This window comes from Nerophis ophidion, linkage group LG13, assembly GCF_033978795.1.
Source record: "Nerophis ophidion isolate RoL-2023_Sa linkage group LG13, RoL_Noph_v1.0, whole genome shotgun sequence".
Lineage (NCBI taxonomy): Eukaryota > Metazoa > Chordata > Actinopteri > Syngnathiformes > Syngnathidae > Nerophis > Nerophis ophidion.
Genome location: NC_084623.1, coordinates 2,639,840 through 2,652,566, shown reverse-complemented (window position 1 = coordinate 2,652,566; position 12,727 = coordinate 2,639,840). Strand labels below are relative to the sequence as shown.

General features: G+C 46.3%; 1 protein-coding gene across 29 annotated transcripts in view; it reads right to left on the bottom strand.

The window, feature by feature from the left end:
• neb (nebulin) overlaps positions 1–12,727 on the bottom strand; it is a 104,780-nt gene that overhangs the window by 55,121 nt on the left and 36,932 nt on the right. For 28 of the 29 annotated variants that reach the window (XM_061918196.1, XM_061918195.1, XM_061918203.1 and 25 more), the window contains 24 exons: positions 12,451–12,657; positions 12,265–12,369; positions 11,953–12,060; positions 11,571–11,882; positions 11,289–11,495; positions 11,111–11,215; positions 9,304–9,411; positions 7,467–7,778; positions 4,017–4,220; positions 3,842–3,946; positions 3,667–3,774; positions 3,265–3,576; positions 2,987–3,190; positions 2,781–2,885; positions 2,555–2,662; positions 2,158–2,469; positions 1,875–2,078; positions 1,654–1,758; positions 1,459–1,566; positions 1,067–1,378; positions 781–984; positions 591–695; positions 415–522; positions 24–335 (listed from right to left, as the gene is read on the bottom strand). In XM_061918196.1, coding sequence (XP_061774180.1) covers positions 24–335; positions 415–522; positions 591–695; positions 781–984; positions 1,067–1,378; positions 1,459–1,566; positions 1,654–1,758; positions 1,875–2,078; positions 2,158–2,469; positions 2,555–2,662; positions 2,781–2,885; positions 2,987–3,190; positions 3,265–3,576; positions 3,667–3,774; positions 3,842–3,946; positions 4,017–4,220; positions 7,467–7,778; positions 9,304–9,411; positions 11,111–11,215; positions 11,289–11,495; positions 11,571–11,882; positions 11,953–12,060; positions 12,265–12,369; positions 12,451–12,657 — 4,380 coding nt within the window. The remainder of the gene's footprint in view (positions 1–23; positions 336–414; positions 523–590; positions 696–780; positions 985–1,066; positions 1,379–1,458; positions 1,567–1,653; positions 1,759–1,874; positions 2,079–2,157; positions 2,470–2,554; positions 2,663–2,780; positions 2,886–2,986; positions 3,191–3,264; positions 3,577–3,666; positions 3,775–3,841; positions 3,947–4,016; positions 4,221–7,466; positions 7,779–9,303; positions 9,412–11,110; positions 11,216–11,288; positions 11,496–11,570; positions 11,883–11,952; positions 12,061–12,264; positions 12,370–12,450; positions 12,658–12,727) is intronic. The other variant, XM_061918217.1, reaches the window with a different exon arrangement.

Below are 12,727 nucleotides of genomic sequence, written 5' to 3'. Positions count from 1 at the left end.
GTCAAGATTTGCGGTCATCTCACGTCACTCTGAAGATCGTAGGCTTTCCTGGCCTGGACCACGTCGTTGGAGTCGGGCAAACAAGTCCACTGATGCAGGCGGGTGATGTAGTTGGCGTGGTTGACCTGGATCTGGCATTTCTTGGCCAGTTCAAGGCTGAGCATGTCCACCGGTAGGTTGAACTTGGTCTTAGACTTGTTGAAGTCCTTCTTGTAGAGGACATCGCTGGCGATGTTGCCGGAGTTCAGAGCCAGCATGATCAGAGGGTCATCGCGGATGCTACGAGCGCCGATGTGGTGGCCCACTTGTTGCCGGTAGCCCGTCTTGTACTTGTACTGATGGAAGCACCAAATACATTTACATCTCCAGCCATCACGGTAGTCCATCTTGTATTTTCTGAAATGTGTCACCTACATCACTGACAATATCCCTCGAGGCCTTGGCACTCTTCACAGCGATTGCGTCTGCTGGTAGGAAGTAGCCTTTCTTGATGGTGGCCTCAAAACCTTGTCTGTAGAGTTTCTGTAGAGACATATAAGCGTGAATTATTTCGGCAAAACGGTTAAGGTTCATCTTGTCGTAATGCTAACCCTGCTCATGTTTATAGCGTTCTGCTGAGAAAGGATGATCTCGGGAGTATCAGGGTTGATGTGCAGGTTGGTCTTATCGTTCTCCCACGCTTCAACGTAGAGACGCTGCAACCAAACACAGAAGTTTCTTTGAGTGGGAGATGTGCAGAAGAACATGTCACCTTAGGGTTGCGTCTATTTCCGAGTGTACCTTGTTCATGGTTAAAGCGTTATTCTTCGCCAGCGTCAAGTTCATTGCATCGCTGGTGCTGGTGAAGGGAAAAGCGCTGGGAGGCTGACGGTACTTCCGTTCACTCAGGATATCTGCAGCCTTCTTGGCCTTCTCTACCTCCAGTGAGCCAGCAGGGACCCAGCCGATACCCTGGAGCCACTTCAAGTCGGCCTTGTAGACAGACTGTTAAGAGCAATAACGGAGAGTTCAGGATGAGAGGGTGAAAATCTAAGCTTTACCATTCTGGGGCCAGTTTTATACTCACGTCGCTCTGCAGGTTGTAGGCGTGTCTGGCCTGGACCACATCGTTGGAGTCGGGCAGGCAGGTCCAGTTGTGCAGGCGGGTGATGTAGTTGGCGTGGTTGACCTGGATCTGGTTCTTCTTGGCCAGTTCAAAGGCCAGCATGTCCACTGGAAGGTTGAACTTGGTCTTGGACTGGTTGAAGTCCTTCTTGTAGAGGACCTCACTGGCGATCTTGGCGGAGTTCAGAGCCAGCATGAGGAGAGGGTCGTCCTGGACGCTGCGGGCCCCGATGTGGTGGCCCACTTGATTGCGGTATCCTGTCTTGTACTTGTACTGGTGGGGAGGTGTATTATTTGTATTGGTTGTATCGCAAAGTAGACAAACATGAGTCAAAGACGAGTCAAAGCGCTTACGTCGCTGGCAATGTCCCTGGAAGCCTTTGCCGCGATGATGGAAATGGCATCTTTGGGCAAGTCGTAACCCCTCTTCTTGGCGTCTTCGTTCGCCTGCTTGTAATGTTTCTGGAATTGGCCACAACAAATCCAGACGCATGAAGGACTAACCACTGTCTGCACGCGGTCTCTTTTGAAGATTAGGTGCAAACTTACCAAGCTATAGTTAACATTGTTTGCTTTTGCAAGAAGCACGTCCATGGCGTCCGGCATGACATGGATATTGGTCTTCTCATTTTCCCAGGCTTCGATGTAGGCTTTCTGCAAAAACAACATCACACCGCAGAACAGTCATGAAAAAATGGATGAACACAATCAACTTAGTTCAATGTATCATATTAAAAACATCAAACAATATATAATTAATTATTGGATACCTGATTCATGATTTGAGCGTTGGCCTTTGCCAGAACCATGGGCATGTGTTCTGTAGTGACCTTAAACTTGTAGTTGCTCGGGTGCTGACGGTACTTTCTCTCATTTAAGATTTCGCCAGCTTTCTTCACCTTCTCCACATCCAGCGAGCCAATAGGCACCCAGCCAACACCCTGCAGAGTCTTCAGCTCCTCTTTGTAGACCGCCTGAAAAAGCCAGTATTCATTTGCAGTAAAAGTTCTTTGACCACGAATTGAGGGATCGCTAGAGGATATCCCTACTCACGTCGCTCTGCAGGTTGTAGGCGTGTCTGGCCTGGACCACATCGTTGGAGTCGGGCAGGCAGGTCCAGTTGTGCAGGCGGGTGATGTAGTTGGTGTGGTTGACCTGCATTTGGTTCTTCTTGGCCAGTTCAAAGGCCAACATGTCCACAGGCAAGTTGAACTTGGTCTTGGACTGGTTGAAGTCCTTCTTGTAGAGGACCTCACTGGCGATCTTGGCGGAGTTCAGAGCCAGCATGAGGAGAGGGTCGTCCTGGACGCTGCGGGCCCCGATGTGGTGGCCCACCTGCCTGCGGTATCCAGCCTTGTACTTGTACTGAGAAAAATAAAGAATAATTCCTTGATGATTTGGAAGAAGTACATGTTAGTAAAAAGTCCTTGTTAACAGGCAAACAATTTACATCGCTGGCAATGTCCCTGGAAGCCTTTGCCGCAATGATGGGTATGGCATCATTGCGCATGTCATAACCCTTCTTCTTTGCATCTTCATGTGCCTGCTTGTAAGCTTTCTGCAATGGAAGAAAATGAAAATCTTCCATTATTTTTAGAAACCATCTTGTAAAAAAATCAGACATGAAGAGGTGCATATGTTTTACGAGTTGGCAACAAGGGACGTTGTTTCCCTACCAAGCTATAGTTGACATTGTTTGCTTTGGCAAGAAGCACGTCCATGGCGTCCGGCATGACGTGAATATTGGTCTTGTCATTTTCCCAGGCTTCGATGTAGGCTTTCTGCAATTAACACAAGTCGTACGTGTTTATGAACCCTGCTGACGTGCAAGTCCATGGTAAAGATACAGTATCTTATTTGGGGGTTGTGTCACTTTGAATACCTTATTCATGACTTGAGCGTTGGCCTTAGCCAGAACCATGGGCATGTCCTCGATTGTGACCTTAAACTTGTAGTTGCTGGGGTGCTGACGATACTTAGTCTCATTCAGGATCTCACCTGCTTTCTTCACCTTCTCCACATCCAGCGAGCCAATAGGCACCCAGCCAATACCCTGCAGCGTCTTCAGCTCCTCTTTGTAGACAACCTGAACAAGATACAAATAAATTCATTTAAAAATTACGACTAACCCATCAACATAATAAACTGGAGAGTTCATACATCGCTCTGCAGGTTGTAGGCGTGTCTGGCCTGGACCACATCGTTGGAGTCGGGCAGGCAGGTCCAGTTGTGCAGGCGGGTGATGTAGTTGGTGTGGTTGACCTGCATCTGGTTCTTCTTGGCCAGTTCAAAGGCCAGCATGTCCACTGGCAGGTTGAACTTGGTCTTGGATTGGTTGAAGTCCTTCTTGTAGAGGGCGTCGCTGGCGATCTTGGCGGAGTTCAGGGCCAGCATGAGGAGAGGGTCGTCCTGGACGCTGCGGGCCCCGATGTGGTGGCCCACCTGCCTGCGGTATCCTGTCTTGTACTTGTACTGAAAAGTGATTGAGTGGGACCAGGATTGGTTTGCGGGCAGACGACAAGCCTCTGACTGTCAAAGGGGTCACATGACTCGGGGACTTACATCGCTGGCAATGTCCCTGGAGAGTCTCGCTGCGATGATGGGTATGGCATCATTGCGCATGTCGTAACCTTTCTTCTTTGCATCTTCATTTGCTTGCTTGTAAGCTTTCTGCAAACGAAAATCTTCCATTATTTTGGGAAAGTATCTAGCAGAAGATCAGTTTGGAAATACTCACCAGGCTGTAGTTGGCTCTGTTTGCTTTGGCCAGCACAACGTCCATAGCGTCCGGCATGACGTGGATGAGAGTCTTGTCTGCCTCCCAGGCTTCAGTGTAGGCTTGCTGCACATGTGCTTCTTCATGTCAAAAAGAATCCAGACTTCCTTTGATGTCTTAAAACTAAAACTCATACCTTGTTCATGACTTGAGCGTTGGCCTTTGCCAGAACCATGGGCATGTCCTCTGTAGTGACCTTAAACTTGTAGTTGCTGGGGTGCTGACGGTACTTTCTCTCGTTCAAGATCTCGCCAGCTTTCTTCACCTTCTCCACGTCCAGCGAGCCAATGGGCACCCAGCCGATCCCCTGCAGGGTCTTCAGCTCCTCTTTGTAGACCGCCTGGACAAGACCGGAAGGTAAAAGTCATCAACACAAACATTTTACAGAGTGTAGATCCCACAACCTCCATCACACAGGTGTCAGGCTCAAGGCCTGCGGGCCTAAACTGGCGCGCTATATTATTTGATTAGGCCTACCAAATCATCCTAAAGCAGCCCGCCACATCATTCCAATGTGTCATGCTACTTCATTTTGTTGTGGCCCGCCACATCATTCCAATGTGTCATGCTACTTCATTTTGTTGTGGCCCGCCACTTCATTCCAATGTGTCATGCTACTTCATTTTGTTGTGGCCCGCCACATCATTCCAATGTGTCATACTTCATTTTGTTGTGGCCCGCCACATCATTCCAATGTGTCATGCTACTTCATTTTGTTGTGGCCCGCCACATCATTCCAATGTGTCATGCTACTTCATTTTGTTGTGGCCCGCCACTTCATTCCAATGTGTCATGCTACTTCATTTTGTGGTGGCCCGCCACTTCATTCCAATGTGTCATGCTACTTCATTTTGTTGTGGCCCGCCACATCATTCCAATGTGTCATGCTACTTCATTTTGTTGTGGCCCGCCACATCATTCCAATGTGTCATGCTACTTCATTTTGTTGTGGCCCGCCACTTCATTCCAATGTGTCATGCTACTTCATTTTGTGGTGGCCCGCCACTTCATTCCAATGTGTCATGCTACTTCATTTTGTTGTGGCCCGCCACATCATTCCAATGTGTCATGCTACTTCATTTTGTTGTGGCCCGCCACATCATTCCAATGTGTCATGCTACTTCATTTTGTTGTGGCCCGCCACTTCATTCCAATGTGTCATGCTACTTCATTTTGTGGTGGCCCGCCACTTCATTCCAATGTGTCATGCTACTTCATTTTGTTGTGGCCCGCCACATCATTCCAATGTGTCATGCTACTTCATTTTGTTGTGGCCCGCCACATCATTCCAATGTGTCATGCTACTTCATTTTGTTGTGGCCCGCCACATCATTCCAATGTGTCATGCTACTTCATTTTGTTGTGGCCCGCCACATCATTCCAATGTGTCATGCTACTTCATTTTGTTGTGGCCCGCCACTTCATTCCAATGTGTCATGCTACTTCATTTTGTGGTGGCCCGCCACTTCATTCCAATGTGTCATGCTACTTCATTTTGTTGTGGCCCGCCACATCATTCCAATGTGTCATGCTACTTCATTTTGTGGTGGCCCGCCACATCATTCCAATGTGTCATGCTACTTCATTTTGTGGTGGCCCGCCACATCATTCCAATGTGTCATGCTACTTCATTTTGTGGTGGCCCGCCACATCATTCCAATGTGTCATGCTACTTCATTTTGTGGTGGCCCGCCACATCATTCCAATGTGTCATGCTACTTCATTTTGTTGTGGCCCGCCACATCATTCCAATGTGTCATGCTACTTCATTTTGTGGTGGCCCGCCACATCATTCCAATGTGTCATGCTACTTCATTTTGTGGTGGCCCGCCACATCATTCCAATGTGTCATGCTACTTCATTTTGTTGTGGCCCACCACATCATTCCAATGTGTCATGCTACTTCATTTTGTGGTGGCCCGCCACATCATTCCAATGTGTCATGCTACTTCATTTTGTTGTGGCCCGCCACATCATTCCAATGTGTCATGCTACTTCATTTTGTTGTGGCCCGCCACATCATTCCAATGTGTCATGCTACTTCATTTTGTTGTGGCCCGCCACATCATTCCAATGTGTCATGCTACTTCATTTTGTTGTGGCCCGCCACATCATTCCAATGTGTCATGCTACTTCATTTTGTGGTGGCCCGCCACATCATTCCAATGTGTCATGCTATTTCATTTTGTTGTGGCCCGCCACATCATTCCAATGTGTCATGCTACTTCATTTTGTTGTGGCCCGCCACATCATTCCAATGTGTCATGCTACTTCATTTTGTTGTGGCCCGCCACATCATTCCAATGTGTCATGCTACTTCATTTTGTTGTGGCCCGCCACATCATTCCAATGTGTCATGCTACTTCATTTTGTGGTGGCCCGCCACATCATTCCAATGTGTCATGCTACTTCATTTTGTTGTGGCCCGCCACATCATTCCAATGTGTCATGCTACTTCATTTTGTTGTGGCCCGCCACATCATTCCAATGTGTCATGCTACTTCATTTTGTTGTGGCCTGCCACATCATTCCAATGTGTCATGCTACTTCATTTTGTGGTGGCCCGCCACATCGATCCAAAGTGGCCCTGTTGTTACAATGTGTACCGCCACTTCATTTTAAAATGGCCTGCTCTGTCATTCTAAAGTGGCCCACCCAACTATTTTAAATTGGCCTGCCACATGCAGACAGTCACATCCTTTTATTGTTGCTTGCCACACCATTTTATTGTGGACCACCACATCATTCTAGTGAGGGCTGCCACTTCATTTAATGTTGGCCCCCAAATAATTTTATTGTGGTTCTACAAGTCGTTTTATAATGGCCTAGCACTTCATTCTAACGTGACCGGCCACATAATTTTTTTCGACCCTCTACATAATTTTATTTGGGACTGCCACATGATTTAATGTTGTATGCCACATCATTTTAAGTTGCTATCCATGTCATTTTAAACTTGCCCGCCAATTTAATATAACGTGGCCCGCTATATCCATCTAAAGAGGCCTGCTAAGTCATTTTGTGCCACATCATTTAAAAACTGTGGACCACCAATTCATTTAAGCGTGGCTGGCCACATTATTTTATTCTGGTCGGCCACATCATTTTAAAGTGGCTTGCCACATTAATAAAAAATGGTCCGTGAAATAATTTTAATTGCATGCTATTCTAAAGTGGTCCGTCACATCATTTTAATGTGGACTGCCATTTCATCTTAGTGTCACCCGCCACAACAATTTAAAGTAGTCCACCACATCAATCAAATGTGGCTTGCCACATAATTTTGTCCTGGCCTGCCACATCATAACTGGAGACTACCGCATCATTTAAATGTGGCTCGCCGCATAATTTATATGTTGCTCGCCACGTCATTTTATTCTGGACCTCCACTTCATTTTAAAGTGGCTTGCTACATAAATTTAAAGTGGCCTGTCACATCATTCTAATGTACTGCCATTTCATCTCAGCGTCGCCTGCCACATCATTTTGTGAAGTGGCCCACCACGTCATTTTATTTATTGCCTGCCACATCATCTTATTGTAGGCCGCGTTCAATTAGAGCAAGTTTGACCCCAGCTCCACTCACGTCGCTCTGCAGGTTGTAGGCGTGTCTGGCCTGGACCACATCGTTGGAGTCGGGCAGGCAGGTCCAGTTGTGCAGGCGGGTGATGTAGTTGGTGTGGTTGACCTGCATCTGGTTCTTCTTGGCCAGTTCAAAGGCCAGCATGTCCACTGGCAGGTTGAACTTGGTCTTGGACTGGTTGAAGTCCTTCTTGTAGAGGGCGTCGCTGGCGATCTTGGCGGAGTTCAGGGCCAGCATGAGGAGAGGGTCGTCCTGGACGCTGCGGGCCCCGATGTGGTGGCCCACCTGCCTGCGGTATCCAGCCTTGTACTTGTACTGAGAGAACAAAACAACAGTTTTGTGGTAAACAAGCAGATACGAAAGAAATTACAGTTTTATAAGAATAAAACTGTTGTGTTGTTTTTGCTGTTATTCTTCCCCAAGTTAGAGTTAAAGTTCCTGTCTACCGCGACACACCTGCTTTACTTCATTGATTAGTGTCCCCACCTGTTGTCTACACTAATCATGCCCCCTTATTTGAAGTTAAAGTACCAATGATTGTCACACACACACTAGGTGTGGCAAAATTATTCTCTGTATTTGACCCATCACCCTTGATCACTCCCTGGGAGGTGAGGGGAGCAGTGAGCAGCAGCGGTGGCCGCGCCCGGGAATCATTTTTGGTGATTTAACCCCCAATTCCAAGCCTTGATGCTAAGTGCCAAGCAGGGAGGTAATGGCTCCCATTTATTTAGTCTTTGGTGTGTAGCTGGTCTTGCCATTCACGTTGTTCGCCACCAGCGACTGTGATTTTTGTATCACGTTATGCTAATACAGCTTTTCCATGCTAGCCGTTTGCTACGCTCTTACTTCTTGCTACTCATCATGCTATGCTAAGATAGCTTTAAGCTTCACGTGCGCTTCCCATGTTGCCTTGCTTAAAGGACTAAATAATAACCTCACCTGCACTTCTGCACCCTGGGAACACGTAAATACCAACGTCACGCCAAAACACGGCAAAATCGAGTCCCGGGAAGTGAAATAAATGACGAAATGAAACAGTCTTCTTCCTGCCCATTGATCTGATTGCATATTCAATAAACTTACTGTACAATGTCTGCTCTCACTGGGATAAAAAACGACAGGATGTTTATATCTTCCCCTTGACATGAACAATAATCATAAAAAAAGTACACAAACAGTGTCTTCTCCTATTTTTCTGGCCATCTCTGGGTCTAGGTTGGATGACCAACTTGTAGGTTTATGTCCACAACCTTCTACTATCCAGGTGAGAGGCATGATTTATCATCTAGAATGAACTTTCACTAACTCTGAGGCCATGCAGCAGCTCAATATGTCAATATAGCATCATAGGCTAGTTAGCTATGCTAAAAGTTGTTCCTCTGCGTCAGCACTTATAATAACAATATGGCTAACACTTGTCAATATTCAGGTCACGACAAGTAAATGGAGTGTTGTTGGAAGTTTTTAGAGAACTTTATGGACATGAGCTGCATTGTTTGCCACTTGGTACTTGCCATGTTTTACAATTTAGAATGCCTCAACTATTTTCTAGATGTTATTTGTTTACTTTTGAAGTATAATTGTTGGCTTTGTGATATTAGCACACATTGCACGGGGCTGTATCTCAAGTATTTGCTAATTCCGTGCTAAAAAAAATAAGAAAAAGAAAAACACTCCTGTTCCATTTAGTCCTGCTCCTCACCTGAGTCATCTTCACCTGAAGAACACATGTGGCCAACACACACTTTGTGCAGCTCAATAAGTTTCCATTGATTTTGGGAGAGTTGTACAACAAGCAAGTGACCCAGATTCTGTAGAAGGACCCGGAAGTACTCACGTCGCTAGCAATGATGTTCGAGGCCTTGGCAGCCTGGACAGGGATGGCGTCAGCCTGGAGATTGTGACCCTCCTTCTTGGCCAGCTCGTGGTCCAGTCGGTACAGTTTCTGAAGAACACAGAACAGAATAGTTTCATTGGCAAATGTAGAAAGCGATGCACGTTTTTTGTCCAGATGATTCACAAATGTGTCAGTAAATACAGAATATTCCAGACTACAAGTGGCTACTTTTTCCCTATGCTTTGAACCCTGTGGCTTATAAAACAATTAAAGATAACAAGCCAATTCACTGAAAATGTGTGCTATGGGGCGCCATCTGTTTAGATTGAGCCTAAAGCATTGTCCTGTTTAGACTGAGCACTCAGCCAGAAGTACAAGTGCTCTTCCATATTCTGTTTTCATGCATATTTGCACATGGTATCATAATGTGATCATGCTAGTGCTGTTAGCATTAGCTAATATGCTAACCAGGGCTGTGAATCTTTGGGCATTACACAATTCATTTGGATTCTTGGGGCTAATGATTCTATTCAAAATCGGTTTCTTCATTCAAAATCAATAATCCTTGATAACATTGGTTGCTAGTTCTATGATTACATTCATTATTCCATAAAATAAACAGCTCTGATATATTTTTAAATCGATGTTAATTTTTTTTTAAATCGATTAAGAATCTTTTCTTTTTTTGACAACCCTAACGCTAACACGTTTACGACAGTCTGTGTTAGCATTATTAGCTTACAATGGCATTCTTTTTGTATTGTTTCACTTTTGCAAATTCCTCAGTAAATTCACCAAAACGTCACCGTGAAGTTATTGACTTTGTTTAGCTGGTTGGAGAGCTAGCCAGGTTTTGTGGTAAACAAGCAGATAAGAGGATAATGAGGACGTTTGACAAAGGTATAAGAATATAACTCTCATGACCGGTAGCCACATGTCTCGCCCTGTGCTGTTTTTATTGTTATTCTTCCCCGAGTTAGTGTTTAGTTCTTGTCTACCGCTCTTATTTTAGTTTCCACTTCCTGTTTGTGTCGTCCTGCTGTGACGTGACAACTTATTGAGCGTCGTTCTCCGCACCTGCCTTCGTTTATTGATTAGTGTCCCCACCTGCTGTCTACACTAATCACGCCGCCTTATGTAGCCGCTCTCGCCATCCACAATGTTTGCCACCGCCGACTGTGACTTTTGTTTCACGCTATGCTGTGCATCCCAGCGATGAGGTGGCGACTTGTCCAGGGTGTACCCCGCTTACCGCCCGAATGCAGCTGAGATAGGCTCCAGCACCCCCGCAGCCCCGAAAGGGACAAGCGGTAGAAAATGGATGGATGGATGGATGGGCTATGCTAATACAGCTTTTCCATGCCAGCTGTTTGCTACGCTCTGACTTCATGCAACTCATTATGCTATGCTAACATAGCCTTAAGCTTCACGCCACAAGATCTGTCTACTTTGCGTCTACAGAAAATAAAATAAATGATGAAATGAAGTAGTTTCCTTCCTGCACGTTGATCTGCTCTCATGTTCAATATCCAGGAGTGGACTTACTGAGTCTGTTTAGCTGATTGGAGAGCTAGCTTGTGCAGCTAGTGGGCGTTTTGCAGCCGTGTTACTGAGACCATTTGGAAACAATGAAGGTATGGAAATAAACATTTACTGTGTAAATAAGTCAGTTCACAATGTTGATATCTGTCCGGTGTGGCTTATATAAGGAAACATTGTTATTTCTTCTCAAATGTAGTGGGTGCGGCTTATAGACCGCTGCACTCTATAGTTGGGAAAATGCGATGTATCACAAAGTAGACGTTACCTCGCTGTAGTTTTTCCTGTTGTCCCGGGCCAGAATAATGTCCATGGCGTCCGGCATGATGTGAATGGTTCTCTTGTCGACGTCCCAGACTTTGGTGTAAGATTGCTGGAAGCAGAGGTACTTTTTAGTCGTCAGACACAAGCAACAGAGACCATTCTGACCGTGGTCTTTAAACTACCTTATCCATTATCTGGTTGTTAGCAGTGGCCAGGGCCAGGTCCATGGATTGCATGTCTTTAGTGAACTTATATTTACTGGGATGTTGCCGGTATTGTGTCTCACTTAAGATTTTGCCAGCTGTTTTTGCCTTCTCAACATCCAGTGAACCAATAGGGACCCATCCTATTCCTCTGATGAAGCTCTGGTACTCACTCTTGTATTGGTTCTGCAAGACAGCGCGAATGAACATGCAGTATTGGTGGAAATAGGCAAATAAGCGGGGTCGAGTAAAATAACTTACATCACTCGCAATGAACTGCATGTTGCGGGCCAGTTCCAGGTTCATGGCGTCAGGCAGGACGGTGTAGTGAGGACTAAGCTTCTTGTAGCCGGTCATGGTCTGAATAGCTGAGGCGTGTTTAGCGTGGACCACGCTCACCATGTCCACCGGCGAGTGGAACTTCAGCTTGGCCGTGTGGTAGTCCTTCTTGTAGTTCTGGTCGCTCTTCTGCTTGGCCAGCTCCATGTAGTGAACCAGCAGAGGGTCGTCCTGCACGCTGCGCAAGCCCACATGTTGGCCCCTGGCCTTCTCGTAGGCCAACTTGTACTTGTACTAAAATGTAAAAGGTTTTTAGGAATCGGTGACCGTGAAGGTTTCATTCAGTACGCTTGTCGTCACTCACGTCGCTGGCGATGTTGGTGCCGGACTTTGCAGCCAGAATGGGGATGGCATCAGCTCGGAGGTCGTAGCCCTTGTTGGCCATCTCCGCCAGGCCAGATTTGTACAGTTTCTGTGAAAGGCACTCAGATGACAATGTGTTCAAGATCTACCGTGCCATGAAAAAGTATTTCCGCAGAGTTTACCAGTAGTTTGTGTTTACTTTGGTTATCATTACATTTGTTTGATGGTTTTTAGGTCGCCGACACTTGTTCACGACACCGTGTAGCCAACAACTACAGGAAATATCTAGCAATGATTTGTGGACTGGTCTTACGTTGCTCATGTTGAGAGCGTTGGCCTTGGCCAGGACGATCTCGGGAGCATCTGGCATGACGTGGACTTTCAGTTTATCTGTTTCCCAAGCTGCCGTGTAAGCTTGCTGTGAATCAAGACCGCAGAAAAGCAAATAAGGAACCACATTCTTATTGACTGCATTTTCTGTAAGAGCATTGTGCCACACCTTGTTCATGATCTGGTTGTTGGCCGTGGCCAGAGCGATGTCCATGGAGTCCATCAGCTTTTTGTGCTTGAAGGTGGACGGGTGAGTGCGGTACTTGTTCTCGTTGAGAATCTCACCACCGACCTTCGCCGTTTCTACCGCAAGGGAGCCGATGGGGACCCAGCCGATACCTTTTATGTAGTTGTTCCATTCCGACTTGTAGTCACACTGGTGGGAAAAGAGCCCATCGGTGATTGGACAGCACCGGAAGGATCTGGAAGATGAGGGAAAAACTTAC